General features: G+C 46.5%; 1 protein-coding gene across 6 annotated transcripts in view; it reads left to right on the forward strand.

The window, feature by feature from the left end:
• Positions 1 to 16,842, forward strand: part of PTGR1 (prostaglandin reductase 1) — a 45,195-nt gene that overhangs the window by 16,464 nt on the left and 11,889 nt on the right. Inside the window, exons 1-7 of one of the 6 annotated variants that reach the window (XM_019490712.2) lie at positions 733 to 888; positions 6,203 to 6,315; positions 8,838 to 8,883; positions 10,035 to 10,094; positions 11,832 to 11,999; positions 13,550 to 13,667; positions 14,218 to 14,373. In XM_019490712.2, coding sequence (XP_019346257.2) covers positions 6,210 to 6,315; positions 8,838 to 8,883; positions 10,035 to 10,094; positions 11,832 to 11,999; positions 13,550 to 13,667; positions 14,218 to 14,373 — 654 coding nt within the window. In that variant the 5' untranslated portion in view covers positions 733 to 888; positions 6,203 to 6,209. The other 5 variants (XM_019490713.2, XM_006259209.4, XM_014596347.3 and 2 more) reach the window with 5 other exon arrangements.

Genomic DNA, 16,842 nt, shown 5'->3' on the forward strand with positions numbered 1-16,842 from the left:
ACTGGACGGGTGAATGAACCAGGAGAGTTGGTGTTAGTACGAAATCAAACCAGGAGAAGGAGTCAGTGCCAAAAGCTGCATAAGAGAATCAGTGGCTCTTATACAGTCCTCAAAAATTGTCGGAGGTATTACGTGAGTTGGCAAGCAGGCTAAGAAGATAAACATTTGTAGTACACTATAATTGGATAAAACCCAATGTATGTTCACAAGACAGAGACACTGTCCTGGCAAAGGAGCTAGGAGGGCTGCTCATCAGCAGTCAAGATGGTGGCAAAGGCTTCACAACAGAACCCTCACCAATACAGCCCCCAGTAGGTCCAGTAGGATGCTGCCAGAGGATGCTTCTGGATCAAGAAATATAGGGTGGGATCCATGGACTGACGAAAATGAAGAAAGTGAGGACAAACAAGTATTTGGGGTAGAATCAAGGCTGGCTACAACAGGGGATACCCCAAACCTACCAGAGCCAGTGAGGGCCTACACCTCTGAATCCCCAGGTAGACCACAGTGGGTGTGGAGACCTTCCATGTGGCTTTGGGACTAGATGGTGTAACTGCAGTTGGATGCATGAGCACATCCGGTTAAAAGGGGCAGTAATGTGAATGTGATGTGAGGAACAGCAGGCGGAACAGGGGGAGGGGAGTGTTTGCAGAGCTGTGCTGACTCTTAATTTTGACTGCAACTCTCAGAAACCCCCAGGGACTGGTGAGCAAGGGAAAAAAGAAGAGACGCTTGAGGTTGGAGTAAGGAGAAGCGAGAGCAGCATGCCTATGAACCTGGTCAGCCCTACACAGAGGAAATGGACACTGATTATTTTTAAATGAAGAGGCACATTTACTGAATTAACTCCTGTAAGCTGATACAGCGAACAAGAATTCTATGTCAAAGGTACAATTTCAGGGAGAATGCAGAGGGGTTGAGACAAAGTCTGGCCCATGTAGTTTTCAAACGTGTCGGTTTTGAACAAAGTCTACGAGTGAAATGAATCTAGTGTCCTTTGGAGGTTGAACAAGGAGCTACTGTTGAAGTTAGAGGTGTGGTGCACCTGTCTACTTCTACTACCAAGCTACACTGTACCTGTTCCTAACTACAAATACAAAGAGTAGGTGTGTCACAGCTTGTTCTTGTACTTTTGTATTCGTGACTGAATGCCCATTGCTGATAAATGAGTTTATCTGGCCTTTCTTCCAGTTGTGATCGTGCCAGTAATGATTATGGTGAGCTGGGTTTTTAGTTGGCTCTTAACTTCCGATGCTTTGATATAATGAAAGTTTAGTTACTATATGGGAAAGAGCATTTGAGGAGATGGTATGTGGCACGGCTTTTGCGGGTATTCTGGGTATCCAAAAGCATGTAAAAAAGGGAACTTAGTAAAGGGGGTAAACAGGATTGACTACAAATATAGGGTTTGCTTCCAAGCTTTGTGGTGTGTTGGTGACAGTTGCCAGTTATTTTACCAAATCAGCTAATGTTCTTGGGCAACATTTACAGCTGTCAGATACTATAGTGTGTATCATAGCATTGATATAGTTTATTAGACCAACTCAAATAGTTGGAAAAATTCTTCTTTGCAAGCTTTCAAGCTTTTGAAATTTTTCCACCATTTTGAGTTAGTCTAATAAAAGATATCAGATTTACCCCCAAAACCTTGTCTGCCTATGTCCTTAGACCAACATGGCTACAACCTATACCCCTGTATCATAGGACTGGGTTTTTTTGTGAGACAAAAGAATGCTTAACTTTTTTGTATTCTTCAGTGGGCTAACACAAACACACTGACATGCCATCAATATCTGAAATTGGTGCTAAGCCCCTTTTGTCTTGCAAGGTCCTAATTATCAATCAGTGCTGCCACCTTCCTAAGCCTGGCGCTTGGTGTCATGGGCACAATTCGGACATGGGTGGTTGGGGCTCAAGGGGACTAGGGGTTACAAGACTGGGTAGTCAAGAGCCAAGGGTCATGAGCTAGGGAGTCCAAACACTAGGAGTTAGGCAGGGATGCAGGCAGGAGCTGGAGACCAGGCTCTAGGGCACAGTAATGCCAGCTCTCATGAAAAAATCAAGACTCCTGATTTCCAAGTCAAAGTAACTCTGACTCATGGTCTCCTGATAGAGAAATCAAATCTCGGGATTTTTTCTTTTGTCACATATAGAGAGCATCAAGTTGGTAAGTCTGTGGAGGGGAAGGGGTGGGAGGAGGGCAGATCGAGACCCCCCCCCATGGTGAGGGAGGGAGTGGGGCAGAGGCTGGGGTGAATGGGGCTCCAGGGCTGGGTGGGTCATGCAACAGAGCCATGGGTGGCTGTTTGTGTGTGTGTGTGTGTGTGTGTGTGTGTGTGTGTGCGCGCGCGCGCACGCGCACCCTTCACTTCCAAGCCACACCTCCCCCAGCCCTGCTGCTGCCCTTCACTCCTGATACACAGTACCCTGCATCCTGCCAGGGTGTACAGGGACCTCCCCTGCCTGGGCTCCAACCCCCCCACACACACCCACCCACTGCCCTCCATACCTTTACAAATACCCACCCCCTGCAACACACACAATTCAAAAATAGCATCTCATGCTTTACATTCCAAAGCTCTTAATTTTTAAGAGTTTGTCTCATGATTTTTGACACAGTGGGATTGGCAACACTGAAGTAATTTTCAGCCAGGGTGCCACAACATGTTGGGGATGCCTTGAGACCCTTTTAAGTGTGTCATGCAATGTTGGCACTGTTAGGTGTGTAGACACCTACACATGCTTCACAAGATAAATCTAGAGATTTCAAATAGGAATCTGAAATGTCAAAACCATTCTGACCTGTTGTGTTCTTTCTGAGTTCTTTGTAACAGGAGACTTGCTCTATTATTTTTCAGCAATCAGGAAATGAGTGGAAGCTAAGAGCTGGCATTTTTGATGGGTGTCTGGAGTCTAATGGGGGTGTCTGGAGTCTGGCAAGGTTGAGAACCACTGACCTCAGTAAAGGGAGCAGGGGACAAGGAATCAACAGCCAGACTAGGGACCAAGGGCACTGGGGCTAGGCAGAAGGGGGACCTGTCTTGTTGCAGTGCTCTGCAAACTTGCAAAGGTTTTTGCTTATATGCAGCACCACATCTGCTGAAAGCACTGGTAGCCAAGGACAATCAAAGACAGCTCAGGGCTTGTGTGCCACTTTAACTCCTGACACTTGGTGCTAATTCTCTTACCGGTTTTAAATTCTGCCTGAACATGATTACAATAGGGAAGACTGAAGTCCAGGATAAGAGGTGACTGCTATTCAAAGTCCTCTCTCCTGCAGTGTTTTTCATTAATGCAGAGGGGGTGAAATGTCAAGGCTTGTGACTATTTCGGTGGGGGGGGAGGGCGGGGAGTCAGAGGAGTGATTGGGATTGTGTAGAGTAGACATTCTCACTTTATCTTAATTAACTAGTTCAGGCAGGTTTGGATTAACACATAGGCAAACCAGGCACATGCCTAGGGCCCTAAGTGAAGAAGGGGTCCATTTGTGCTTATTTTACATGAGGCAGGCTGGCTGGTGGGCTCACTGGCAGCCCAGATTGAGCCTGAAGGGCTCGGACACCATTGGTGGAGGCAGTTTTTCCTTCCCCACCAATCAGGGGAAGGCAAAAGGAAGCCCCGCCCTGACCCGAGAGCGAGGTGAAAGAGAGGACCTGAGAAGGAACTAACCCCTCGGGCTTCCTCATTGGTCCATTCCTAGCCTGGCCGAACCAGCACGGGGTTATCTCTACAACGCAAGTAATGCCATGGTGCCAGTAGTGCAAGGAGTAACAGTCCAGGGGGGCTGCAGTGCCCTCACCTCCTCCTGCTGCCAGCTGCTTGCACATTGGGCTGCAGCTCTAGCCTGGAGGGGAAGGGAGCTGGGGGAAGCATGGGTGGCCTGAGGGGAGCAGCGGTGGTGGACAGGCCATGGTGGCAGGATAGAGCTATGGCCTGGCATATAAGCAGCTGGCAGTGGGAGGAGGTCAGGGCAGCACAGCCTGTTTTACATGAGCAATGTTTTATAGCATGTTTTATAGCAATAAAACATTGTGTTTGACTGCTACCTATATACATAGAGAGAGAGAGAGAGAGAGTGGTGTTTGATTTTAATTACAGAAAAACATGTATATGGGGGTTTTTAAATCAGAGAATCTTGGATTTTTATCAGAGAATTTGTATGTTTAAACAGCAGGAATGAGGATCTCTAGTTATGACTTTCCCTTGCATGAGTTGTATGAAATGGCTTTCTGCTGCTGATTTGGCAGTAGTTTTGAGGGTGGATACAGTTGGGAGGAGCACAGGAGATTTATGTGCTGCAAGGTCTGCTAATTTAGTTATTACAGCCTCTTTTCTGCTACAACCCTGGTAACAGCAGCAGTACCTTTAGCAGCAGCAGCTGAAGAATTTTCAACGCCTATTCTAAGTATCAACTTTTCTTTTTTCTTTTTTATTATTTTTTTTGCCTTTCTAGTGGTTTTTAAGGGTATAAGGGGAAGGCCAGAAATATGGAGATATTTTAAGGAAAACATCCAAGAGCATGTTCCAGGTATAAATGATCTACTTCTGAAAAAGTAGATCATTTCCTCAAGCCTCTCTGAACCGGTTAATCTCTTAGGTACCACCCGACCCTCCTTTTGTTTGATTTCAGAACAACAAGGCTAACCACCTCTGTTACATACACAAGAAGCTTTGATTTTATGGCTTGATGCATTTGATTCAAATCCATGTTTAGCATGTTTTAAAATTTGTGTTGCAGCACACGCTGGGTTAGAAGGGTTAGCCACTGTGTCAGGGTTAAAATTTAGGAAGGAAGTTACAGTTAGTTTTCCAAGTGTGGTGTGAATATTGCTTAAATTTTTGTAACTGATTTCATGTTTGATTTTGTTGTTCTTGGTAATTGGCTGACATTGTAATTACACACATACACACACATATATATATACACACACACAGACACACTTGGTACCTTTAAGTTACCAGGATTCAATTTTAAATCTAAAATCCTTAAATTAGATCTGATAAAATGTTACAAGTTACAATGCCTCAGGATGACTAAACTTGCAACAGAGCATTGTGGAGTTACTCTGTTGCCATTTGCATTGTGTTAGCAAATAAAAAACCTAGGATTCCGGACTAGCCTAAGGGATTGACATGACACCTCATTCGATGAGTGACAGAAAGGCTTTATTTAACTACAAGTATTCAAAGTTAAATGAGCCCAAACCAAAGCAAAGTCTAGAAATTAGCTATAACAGGGGCGGGCAAAATGCAGCCCACAGGCTGGATGCAGCCTGCCAGACCATTCTATCCAGCCTGCGAGGCCTCTAAAAAATTTAGAAAATTAATATTTATCTGCTCCTGGCTGCCTGTCATGCAGCCCTTGATGGCTTGCCAAAACTCAGTAAGCGGTCCTCCACCCAAAATAATTGCCTGCCCCTGAGCTATAAGGTGGTGGTTTCTCACCAAACAGGCAACAAGAGAGACGGGCTGTTTCTTCTAGCATCTCCAGATAGCTGGGGCACAGCAGCAGTTCTTGTCAGAGAGATCTTTCATTCCTGAAGCACGTGCTGTTAGCTGTTCCACTTCTTTTTTATACCCTTAGTTCAGCATCTTCAAAGTGTTCTTGTAGTTGTGTAAATCAAGAGAGAGTCCCAAGCAATAATTAATATGAAAATCCTGTTAATCAAACTGCTCATTATTGGTTACCAGAAAGTTTAAATTTGAATGCATTACCTTCCTCACTGACAAGAGGTTATCCATTTCTACTAAGTGTAGAACATATCAAGGAACAGATTAACAACCAGGAAAAACACAAGGTTTTGGGGAGTGTCCTTGGAAAATCAAGGGAACCACTAGACAAAACAGAAATAAATCAGGAGAAGATATCTATCACACATGGAGAATGACTCTTCCTGTACATAACATGAGTTAATTGCAAGATAAATATTTACCATACTAATTAATCAAGGATAAACATTTCACGCAGTTGCATGCTAGACAACTAGGAGCCTGCTTGAAATCATCACGAATATAACAAGATAAGCTGCAAGAGATAACTCGTTATTTCTTCTTAGATGGCCTTGCCATGAACTCACATCCTCTTGCACTATGCAGTTAGCATCAGTATTTTGTATTTTAACTTTTGTGAGTAGGCCCCAGCTTAGCATGAGTTTCACAGTCATCACATTGCACTATTTGACTGTGCTCTTTTATTACAAAGCGGCAGGATGGTGAAGGCCAAGGTTTGGACCCTGAAGAATCACTTCCAAGGATTCCCCAAAGCTAGCGACTTTGAGCTGAAAGAGGTGGAGCTGCCAAAGCTGAAGGATGGAGGTAAGGAGAGTGTTCCTTCAGAGGCCAGTGGTGTGACTGTATTTTAATCCTTCACTAATAATTTATAAATCTATATCAAAATAGAGTCTTACCAAGTACAAACAGCCAGGGGGTTTGGTCAAGAGATGGACTCTCTTGTTCCCACAGAGAATCCTCTGAGGTCCACATGCTGGAAACTCAACAGTGTTCAGGTATAGAAGCAGATTTTTAGGAGAATATTTTCAAACCTTACTCTGCTCCCACTTACATCAGTGACAAAACTCCCATCAACTCCAGAGTTGGGTAGGGAGCTTTTAAAAATCCCAGCTTTACTACTATGGGTCTGCTCCAGGCAGAACCAACTACTCACAGGGCGCATCTACACGTGTGCATTTATTGTACAGTAACCAAAATTATTGCACAGTACAGGCACATATCTACAAATGCACACCTGTACTGCACAGTAAATATGGTAACTTACTCTGACTTGAGTGTAAATTTGATCCCTGTATCATGCACAGATCAAATTTACGCCCGATTAGTTACTGAGCAGTAACACAGATGTAGACGCCTTACTGCGCAGTAACACTGTGTATGTGGATGGACTTGAGACTAACTTTAGTCCCAAGTCAGACCATACACAGCGTTAATGCACTTTAATACCTGCACGTGTAGATGCTGGCCTATTCCTGCTTACTGCGTAGTAACTGCCAGAGATACCCCTGGTCAAAGTAATGCTTTTTAAAAGCCAGCTCTTCTGTTTCACCACTTGATTATAATTTGAATTGGCTTTGGAAAACTGGTGCTGCCTGCTTTCTGCATTTCCTCAATTAGAGTTTAAGTAATGAAAAGTGACAGGTGTGTTTAACTTTCTGGCTCTCTTACTTGCAGTGACACAACTGTAAACATAACAGAATTGTTCATGGGTCTGTTAACATACCCACTTGCTCTTAATCTTCCTGAAGAAACTAGGATGAATTATGTTTTAAATACCTTTTTCTTAAAGACTTAGTTTTTGGCAAATAACTTATTAAAAACAAAATAAACCAAAAATGTTGATCTAAACTACCCAAGCCAACATCTCTCTTCAAAATTTAAAGGAAGGAGAGGTACATGGAGGAGTTTTCAAATGGATTTTTTTTTTATTCCCACAGCAGTGCCAATTCAGAATATTTGTGGTCTATCACCACCCTCTGCTGGTTGAATAAGGAAAAGGCATTTTGTCTTGGGTTTTAAAGGAAGCAGCTCCCTCATTTGGGTGTCAGGATTTCAAAGCTTCTTATTGAGAGAAGCTGGGTGCATCTACACAAGACGTTTGCTGTGGAGCTGCCTAATTAGCTCCACAGTAAAGTCTCAGTGTCTACATGTGTGGCCTTATTAGGTTGCAGTAAACTAAGAGACACTGCCGTAGCTTAGTACTTGTCAACACCAGTACTGTCTTGTGGCAGCATTATTTAATTCACTGTAACAGATGTAGACACTGACGGGGCTGGCTGGGGCACGTGGGTGCTTCAGTGTGGGGGCTGCCTGCCGAGTAGCCCTGCACTGGAGCACCCTCGTGCCCCAGCCAGCCCCTCCACAAGATGTTGAGCCAGGTTGGAGCAGCCCTGGGCTGGCAGGCTAACCCCCTGGGCCCCTTGGCAGCTGGGGCTGCTCCAACAATATGCTGTGGTCCCGGGCGCACATGTAAATGGTGCACCAGGAGCAATAAACTCCGGCATGAACTGTGCCAGAGTGTATTGCATCGTGCTAATTGCATGTGTAGACGCACCCACTAAGAATGAAAAATGCGACCCAAGAAGCTTTCTTTCACAGCCTGGGTCATGTGTACATGCTTTGTTTGTTAACAGCTCAACTCAAACACACTTGACTGATTTGATGTAATTTTGCTTACATGTAGGGACCTACCTAATTCACGGATGCTGACTCCAGATTTTGTGGTCCTGGTGTGGCTCTGGGCCCCATTTTTGTGGTAGAGCACAGCCCCCCAACCTCTGATTTGCTATGGGGTCCCGTAAGTCCTGCCCCACCTGGAGACTGACAGGTGGCCACTTCAATCTCCGGGGAAAGGCAGACTTCCAGAGCCCCTTGGCCAATCAGAGACTTGGGGTGCCCTCCCACCTCTCCCTGGAGGTTGACAGGTGGCCATCTGTCAATCATTGGGTGGGGCGGGACTTCTAGGGCCCCTCTCTCCCTCTCTTCTAGGGCCAATCTCTCCCTCTTCCCCACTTCTCCCTCCCTCTCTCCAGGACACCAGGCCTTCCCGCCACTTTCTGTTTGCAGCTGCCTTTTCTTTTCCCCCACGGGTTTGCTGCCATTTTCACATTTTTTCAGTTCCCATGCTTTTTCACAGGGACCAGGATTTTTCGCAGGAGACCTAGCAAATTTGTGGTTTCTGCAAAAACCACGAAATCATGAATTTGGTAGGTCCCTAATTATATGATATGTGGTCAGTGCCTGAAGGAGCAGCATACTTGCTTTGTAGCTTGTGATGTCTTATTTATAGCAGGTCTCAATGTAATTGCTTCCCTGTTCTATTGCAGAGGTGTTGCTTGCATCTGTATTCCTCAGCCTTGATCCTTACATGAGGTATGTTTTCTTTATCCCTTTATCCCTAACCATTGGTCAGGTTTTTTTCTCTTGAATTACTATTAGAATCAAAAAAGCTCTGATCATTTCTAGCATTTAGCTCTCCCCAGATCTTTCAGGGAGCTAATTGTCCTATAAAAAGCACCAGAGCCCTATTTGTGTCTTCACTGCTCCGCAACAGCTATCATACTGATGAACCTAGTGACAATACAGTACCCCCTCGACTTCTACAACATAGAGCTAGAACACAGTTCAGTCATGCTGAGTAGGCTGGACAACCATGCTACAGCCCTTGAATTTCACTGGGCTCTAACAGAGTTTGGGAATGCAGGACAGAACACAGTGCGCATTTCTACATGAGGTGCTCACTGCGCATTAGCCTAATACCCTGCACGGTAGCATGGTGGTTAAAAACTGTGCTAATAGCCTACTGTGCAGTGTTATTAGTCTAATCCACAGTAAGCGTCACTAAGTAACTGTGTGCTGGTGCTACTGTGCAGTAACTCTAGTTATTGTGCATTCAGTTAATACTATATTAAGCAAGTGCTAAACTAAATATGCAGTATCTAAGGCGCATTAATGAACGTGTAGATGTGCCCAGTGGTCTGCAAGTTCTAACTCTAGCACATTCTAATAGAACCATGCAGCCTCAGCTGAAATCAAGACACCCTTATGTCAGGTGTTGCTTATGTACTCAGCAAGGACAACCCCTGGCCTGAAGGGTTAATAATCTAAGTAGACAGGTGACAGGTGAGAGAAAGGTAATATTGTTATCCCCATGGTATTAATGGGGCATTAAAACATAGAGGTCACAAAGGACACTGTAGTAGACTCAGGAAATGAATTCAGTTCTTCTGAGAATCAGCCTTACCTTGACAGCTTTAACCGTGTTCTTTAATTGCAGATTAACCTTGTAACTGCCTGGGGTACCCTTCTGTAACTGGTTATTCCAGTATAGTAGTTGCGTGAGAGAGCAAGAACATTTTCATTGTTGTGTCTTTTTTCAAATGACAGCCTAATTGTTCTCTTTGCAGAGTGGGACCTTTGATGCACCATGTCTTAGCCAGGAAATGGGTAATATACTGTAGTGAATGTAGAGTGTCATTTCAGGCACTTACTATAATGTTGTATCTCCATTTGGTCTGTTTTAGGCCTTACAGTCAAAAGTCCTTGAAGGAAGGGGACAAAATGATGGGCAGTCAAGTTGCTAGGTAAGGTCTTCATTAGTCTGTTGCTTCATTTTTTCCTAATTTGTTATCCTTTTGCATAGGAGACTTGAAGGCCTAGAAATGGTTGCTTGTAGCTTACATTACCTTTTCCCACTACTGCTTAGAGGTCGCTTAAGTCTGATTGTGCAATCCTTACCTTCATGACAGGGCTGTGCGAAACACCATCGTTTTGTTTCAACGTCCATTTCACGATTTTGAAGGGACAGTGATTCATTTCGTCATTTCATTTTGTTTCGAAGCACTGTCCCATTTCGTTTAATTGAAACTGTTTCACTGTTTCAACGTTTCACCCATAGGCTACAGTGGGGAATCATGAAAATGCCTAAAACTTTGTTATTTCTTGCCTGATTTGGATGAAAATTGCAGGGATGTTAGCCCTTTTCTGAGGGCATGAAGCCTGCCAAGTTTCAAAGAGATAGGGGCAAAGGTTTCTTGGAAACTGCACCTCAAACTTCAGAAAGCAAAAGTGGTGACACTTGCTGGCAGCGGCAGCCTCCTGTCATCCAGCATGCAGATCCAGGAGCCCACAGCCCCAGGAAGGCTTTGGGGCTGTGCCAGACTCGTCCCAGGGGTGAAGGCCCCCGGATCTGCACTGGATGACAGGAGGCTGCTGCTGCTGCTGCCACCTGGGACCTGTGCTGGGCACAGCCCTTGCCTAGTGCCAGGGAAGGCTGATACTGCTGCTGGCCCCAGGCAGCAGCAGCAGCCTCCTGTCATCCGGCCCGGTGCAGGCCATGGAGCTCAGCCTGGTGAGGGGAGGCAGAGCGCAGTCCTGGCTCTGCCCACCTCCCTCTGCCAGGCTGAGCTCCATGGGGCTGGCGGAACGGATTGGAGTACAGCCCTGGCTCTCCCTGCCTCCCGCCACCGGACTGCACTCCAAGCGGCTCCACAGCCCCATGGAGTGAAATGTCTTCAGCATTTGAGTGAGGACTTGGTTTTCTGAATAGGGAACTATTCATTTCACGTGATCTTTTCTAACATACCATATTTTCTCTTATACTAGACACACTTTCCCCCCTAAAACTGGCAGCTATATATTAAGTGGGGAAACTGATTTTCTGCCCAAAACACAAGCACCCTGTTTTGATTCCTGTTCCACAGTGCAGTTGCATTACTATTCAGGCAGCTAAGGTGTTAACAATCATTTCTCCTTTTTAATGGCCTTGTTCCACTAATCAAGCTAACTTTTCTTCAGGCAATTTTCCTGTCTGCTACCTGCTTCTGGTCGCTCTCTTCCTATTTAACAACCACAAAGACTCTTTAACTTTTCAAAATCATAAGCCCATCCATGGAGAGCAGTCTTTAGCAACGGCTAGCATTACAGCTTTAGTTAAGCAGGAAAAGGAGGGGGAATCAGCTGAAGATTAGGTTCTGCCACTACTCTATGCAGCTTTAACTCTGGAAAAGACTTTTTTTTTTTCTTCATTCAACCTTTCAAACACAATTGCATGTATTATATTCTGGAGTGTGTTGTATCTGAGAAAATACAGTATATTCAGAACAGAGGAATTGCCATAATGGATAAGACCCATGGTTCATTTAACCAGATGTCCTTCCAGTTAAATCCAACTCCACAGAGCATTTCCTCCTAATACCCATATGGTGCAACTTATCCTTACGTAAAAATGTAATACAACTCGGGTAAAGGAAGGGGGGGAGGTGCCTGTTGGTGCCCAATAACGGGAAACGCTTGTGACATGTGATTTTTTGTTTTTGCAGGATTGTGGAAAGCAAGAATCCCACCTACCATATAGGGGCCTTTGCTGTGGCTAATGGAGGTTGGACAACCCACTTCATTTCTGATGGGAAGGACCTGCAGCTGCTGCCTACTCCCTGGCCAGAGACACTCCCCATATCTTTGGCTCTTGGGACTATTGGTATGCCAGGGTGAGTTACAGGGCACACAGACAGAGGGCAGCTAAACTTTGCTGCATGGGGGATTGTCAGTGTCACTTCACAATACTTGAGTTGAATCAGTGAGTAGTCTGAGATGGTCCTTGCCTTGAAAAGGGGTTGAATTTTGTTCTATCCTCCGGATGGGAGGGTTTTTTAAATTTTATCTACACCTTCATTTGAAACTGTTCTACCCACATTGTAGAGTGCAGTCTTATTTCAGCCATCTGTTTTAGGAACAGGGTTATGAGCTGCTAAGAGGTTGGAAATAAAAAGAAGATCAGAGACTCAGTCCAATGTACACTGAAGTCCATAGAAAGGCTCCTGCAGACTTCAAAGGTAGTTGGACTGAGCAGACCCAAAAACAATTACAGAGTAACTCTCAGAGAAATCCACATTAGCAGCACCCCTGCTCTAGAGGCAGGAGACAGGCCATGCCACTTACACAGCAACCAGGCAACAAAAAACACAACTTGGTGGGTTTTTTTGCTTTTCTCCAATTCTTTTTTTTAGCAAGATGATGCCTTATTGAGCACCATCCAAGCTTTCAACTTGGTTATTAGTACAAAACAAGTTTCTAAAAAACTATTTTAAAAGCAGGCAAGATGTGTATTTTTCCCACATGGGGGCAGTTCACATTCAGATTACAAACAGATCAGCTTTTATGCTGAGTCTGTTTGGGAAATTTGAGCTCAAAGATCTTGGGGTGAAGTTCTGAGGACCTGAATGTGTGAACCTCTGTCTCCAATGGAAGCCAGCTTGTAATGTTAGGAGGAGTTTGCTACCCAGGACCTATTTGTGCATAGCAGAGAAGGTGCTATCTGGTTTACATGCTACACATGCAGACTTGCTTACTTTGAAAAGTAACTTGTACCTGGAAAAGCTTCCCTTGTCGGTCGAAGCTAGAGGTGAACATAGTAACATAGGACTGGGAGGGGCCTCCGGGGCCATGGAGTTGTCCCTTGCATTTCCAGGCTACTTTTAACCAAAAGACTACCCCAAATGGTTACATTTCAATGCTATACTTTGCTGACCCTGAAGATGTCTGAAGCAGAGAGGTGCTGGTAGCCACCCTGGTCCTGATTTTCCCTTACAGGATACAACTATCTCTGTTAGATCCAAGTCTAAGATTACTTCACTAGTATAAAGGAAAGTAATTAAGTTAAAGCCAAGGAGCTACTCTGGTTTTTCATTGTGTTACTGAGATCAGAATTTGCAGGAATCAAGGGGAGAATTAGCTCCATTAACTGTTACAAGAGAAATGAGGATTCTGAAATCTGACTGTCCTCAGAGAGGTGAGGATGAATTGCTTTTCCAGGACAAATTATGTCTTTGTAAATCCAGCACATATGCTTACGAGATTAAAAGCCCTTTAATTAAAAACACAAGCTATTTTAACAAGTACTTTAGTACTTCTTACAGAATGGGGAAGATGAACCTTTGAAAGAATGAATTATCCCCACCTAGACAGGAGACCACATTACACCTTTGTGTTTGTCACCACTTTACTAATCCACATGGCATATGGTTTCCTTTTCTCACAGCCTCACTGCATACTTCGGCCTCTTCGAGATCTGCAGGATAAAGCCAGGAGACATATTGCTGGTTAATTCAGCAGCAGGGGCTGTGGGCGCAGTTGTGGGACAACTTGCTAAAATTGGAGTAAGTGGCTTTAATTGTTCATAATTAATACCACAGATGGCCAAGTTAGGGAAGGGGTGAAGAGGCAGAAATGCATAAGAGTAGGGGGATGAGATGTCTCTTTGGGTCTCTCTACATTGCAATACCTTTTTGAGTTGCAGTCATACCTTGGGATTGAGATGTAGCCATACATTACTTAGCTTGGGTACCAGTAAGAAACCAGGGCAGCATTGAGCTCAGTGTGAACTGACTACATAAGCATCTACCCAGGGACCTGGATGGGCTGTATATCCTTTGCCAGGGATGCAGCATGTGCTCTCCTCCCATCTGTGATGTGATATGGGCAGAACAGAGAATCAGGGAACAGATAGGAACCCAAACTGCTAACTTGTATGGGGTGGTTCAGAGCAATGGTCCCTGGTAGGACCCTGCAGCATTCAAAAGCTGTCTGAAACAAGGAGAGGCATGGGTTTTAAATCCCCACTACCTGAAGGCAATGTAACATCCATTTATACATAGATTTTTATGCTGAAGTCACACATGGGCTAAGGTATATTTTCTTTTCTGACAGGGTTGCAAAGTAGTTGGCTGTGCTGGCTCAGATAAAAAGGTTGCATATCTGAAACAAATTGGCTTTGATGAAGCTTTTAATTATAAGACTGTAGGATCCTTGGAAGAAGCCCTTCGGAAGGCCTCCCCCAGTGGCTACGACTGTTACTTTGATAATGTAAGCTCAAATGGGTAGGGGGAGGGGACAAATGAACAGCTTTCTGCCACTGCTTTCACTTCGCAGGTAGAGTGGGAGCACCAAAGAGAGGCTGTCTGAGAACCAGTCCCCTTAGAGACCCTCTGTTCTTAAGCCCTCTTTTTCAGACCTCCTGTTCACATCTCTCTTTCACTAGCCAAAGGTGCTGGCTTGGGAGCTTCCTGAAAAAGGAGTTGATTTTTACAGTCATTTTTACTTTTCCCTGTTTGGAGGAGGGGGAGAGGAGCTGGACTGTCCATGACTGATCATGGGGCCACTGTGGGAATAAGATGTCTTGGGCTCTAACTTGGTATCCTGAAGTTTTATTCCTGGTCATGCTGCAAACTTCCTGTGCAGCCATGGCCAGATCGCTTCCCCTCTTGATGTCTTGATTCCTGGTCTGGAGCAGTACTCCCCCTACCTTTCTCCTGTGCTCCTTTGTCTATCTTGTCCATTCAGACTATATGCATTTTGAGGCAGGGTCTGTCCCTTACCATGTCTGTTCGTTGCCCAGCACAGGGGCAGGCAGTTATTTTGGGTGGACAGTTGCTTACCGAGTTTTGGCAAGCTATTGAGGGCCACATGAGTAGCACCGCTCCTTGGTTGCCATCTTGGGACCAGAAGTCCTGCTCCTAACCTCTGACCTTTGCCACTGGAAGTCCTTCCCTTTCCCCTGGAAGTACTCCTTTGGGGAAGTGGGTTTGTCACCTTAGGGAAAAAAACCCAAATTATATACCAAAAATCAAACACCCATAATAATATATATTAATTTATTTATTTTTTTAAATTGTCCTTTGTGTGCATTTGTGCGCGTTTGTGCTGTATGTGTAGAAATGATTGCATAATAGCTCAAAATGCAGTCTTACTAGTATATTGTGTGGGGTGTGCAGTGTTGTCGGGGGTGTGTGTGTGTGGGGTATGGATGTGTGGGTGTGGGGTATGTGGGGACCTGTGGGTGGATGGGTATGGGAGTTTGTAGGGATGTGTGAGTATGGTATTGTGGGTATGGGAGCCACATGGTACAGAGTGGCTGGTGGGTAGGCAGGAAAATGGGGAGAGCAGTGGCAGGGATGGGGAAGAGTGGAAGCGAGTGGGTGTGTGGGATCATGGGGTCCGCACCAGTATCCCAGGGCCAGCACCAGTGGGGGCCAGAGTGAGGTGGCAGGAGCACGGGGCATGGGCAGGCAGGGGTCTACGGAGCCAGGCTGGGCTGCACCAGCAGAGAGAGAGGGGAGCTGGCCCAGCTCTGTAGAGCCCCTGCCACCCTGCTCTGGGCCCAGCCAATGCTGGCCCCGGGACACCAGCGTGGGCCTGTGCTCCCATCCGGCTGTCGCTGGCTCCTACACACCTGCTCACTTCCAGTTCCCCCTGCCCCAGCCCTGCAGTACAAACAGGGAAAAGTGCATGCAGCCCCAACCCCAAACACCCCCATGCTCGCCCGTCTGGGCTGAGCAGCGGTGGTGCAGGACAAACTGCTTCTCAGAGTGGGAGAAAAGAGCCTCCCCTTGCTGTGTGCAGCAGCTGCATTGGGCAGCTCACAAGTGGCAATGAAGGAGTTACACTGCAGCCTAGCGTGGTGCAGGCTCCAGGCTGCTGAAGCAAACACTGCCCTCTGGCGGCGAGGCGGGGGGGTGGTTTTCTCTATTCCAAGCAGCAGTTTCTGCCCAGCTGCTGCTGCTGCTCAGCCCTGATGGGTGAGCTCGGAGCTGGAGCGGGGCCCAGGCTGAGCACCGGCGGTGTGGGACAAACTGCTGCTCAGCGCAGGGGAAAAGCGGCCCCTCCCCTTCCTACTGCCAGCGCTCCATGGTTCAGCCACTCAGAGCCTACACAATGCTGCCTGTGCCTGCTCTCTGCTGCCACTGCTGCCCTGTGGGACAGCCCAGAGGCACCAGTGATGCAGCAGACGCACAGGACACCCTGTGTGGGCTCTGGCCAGCTGCACCAGGAAGTATTGGCCATGGGGAGAGGAAGGGGCTGCTTTTCCCTCATGCTGAGCAGCGGTTTGCCTTGTGCTGCCACTGCTCAGCCCAGGCGGGCAAGCATGGCTTTGCAGGGTCGGGGCTGTGCGTGCTTGTCCCTGCCTGTACTGAGGGGCTGGGGTGGGTGGGACTGGGAATGAGTGTGTGCACAGAAGCCAGTGACAACCGAATGGGAGCGCGGGGCCCATGCTGGTGTCCTGGGGCCAGCGCTGGTGGGGCCCATTGCAGGGTGGCAGGAGCATGGGGTTCCGTCCAGCAGGGGCTCTATGAAGCCGGGCAGACTCCCCTCTCTCTCTCTGCTGCTGCAGCCCAACCTGGCTCCACAGACCCCTGCCAGCCCACATCCCACGCTCCTGCTGCCCTACTCTAGGCCCCACCAGTGCTGGCTCTGAGACACTGGTGCAGGCCCTGTGCTCCCACACGCCTACTCACTTCCACTCCCCCCCTGCCCCCACCGCTTTGCCCACTTTCC

This window comes from Alligator mississippiensis, chromosome 3 (assembly GCF_030867095.1).
Source record: "Alligator mississippiensis isolate rAllMis1 chromosome 3, rAllMis1, whole genome shotgun sequence".
Lineage (NCBI taxonomy): Eukaryota > Metazoa > Chordata > Crocodylia > Alligatoridae > Alligator > Alligator mississippiensis.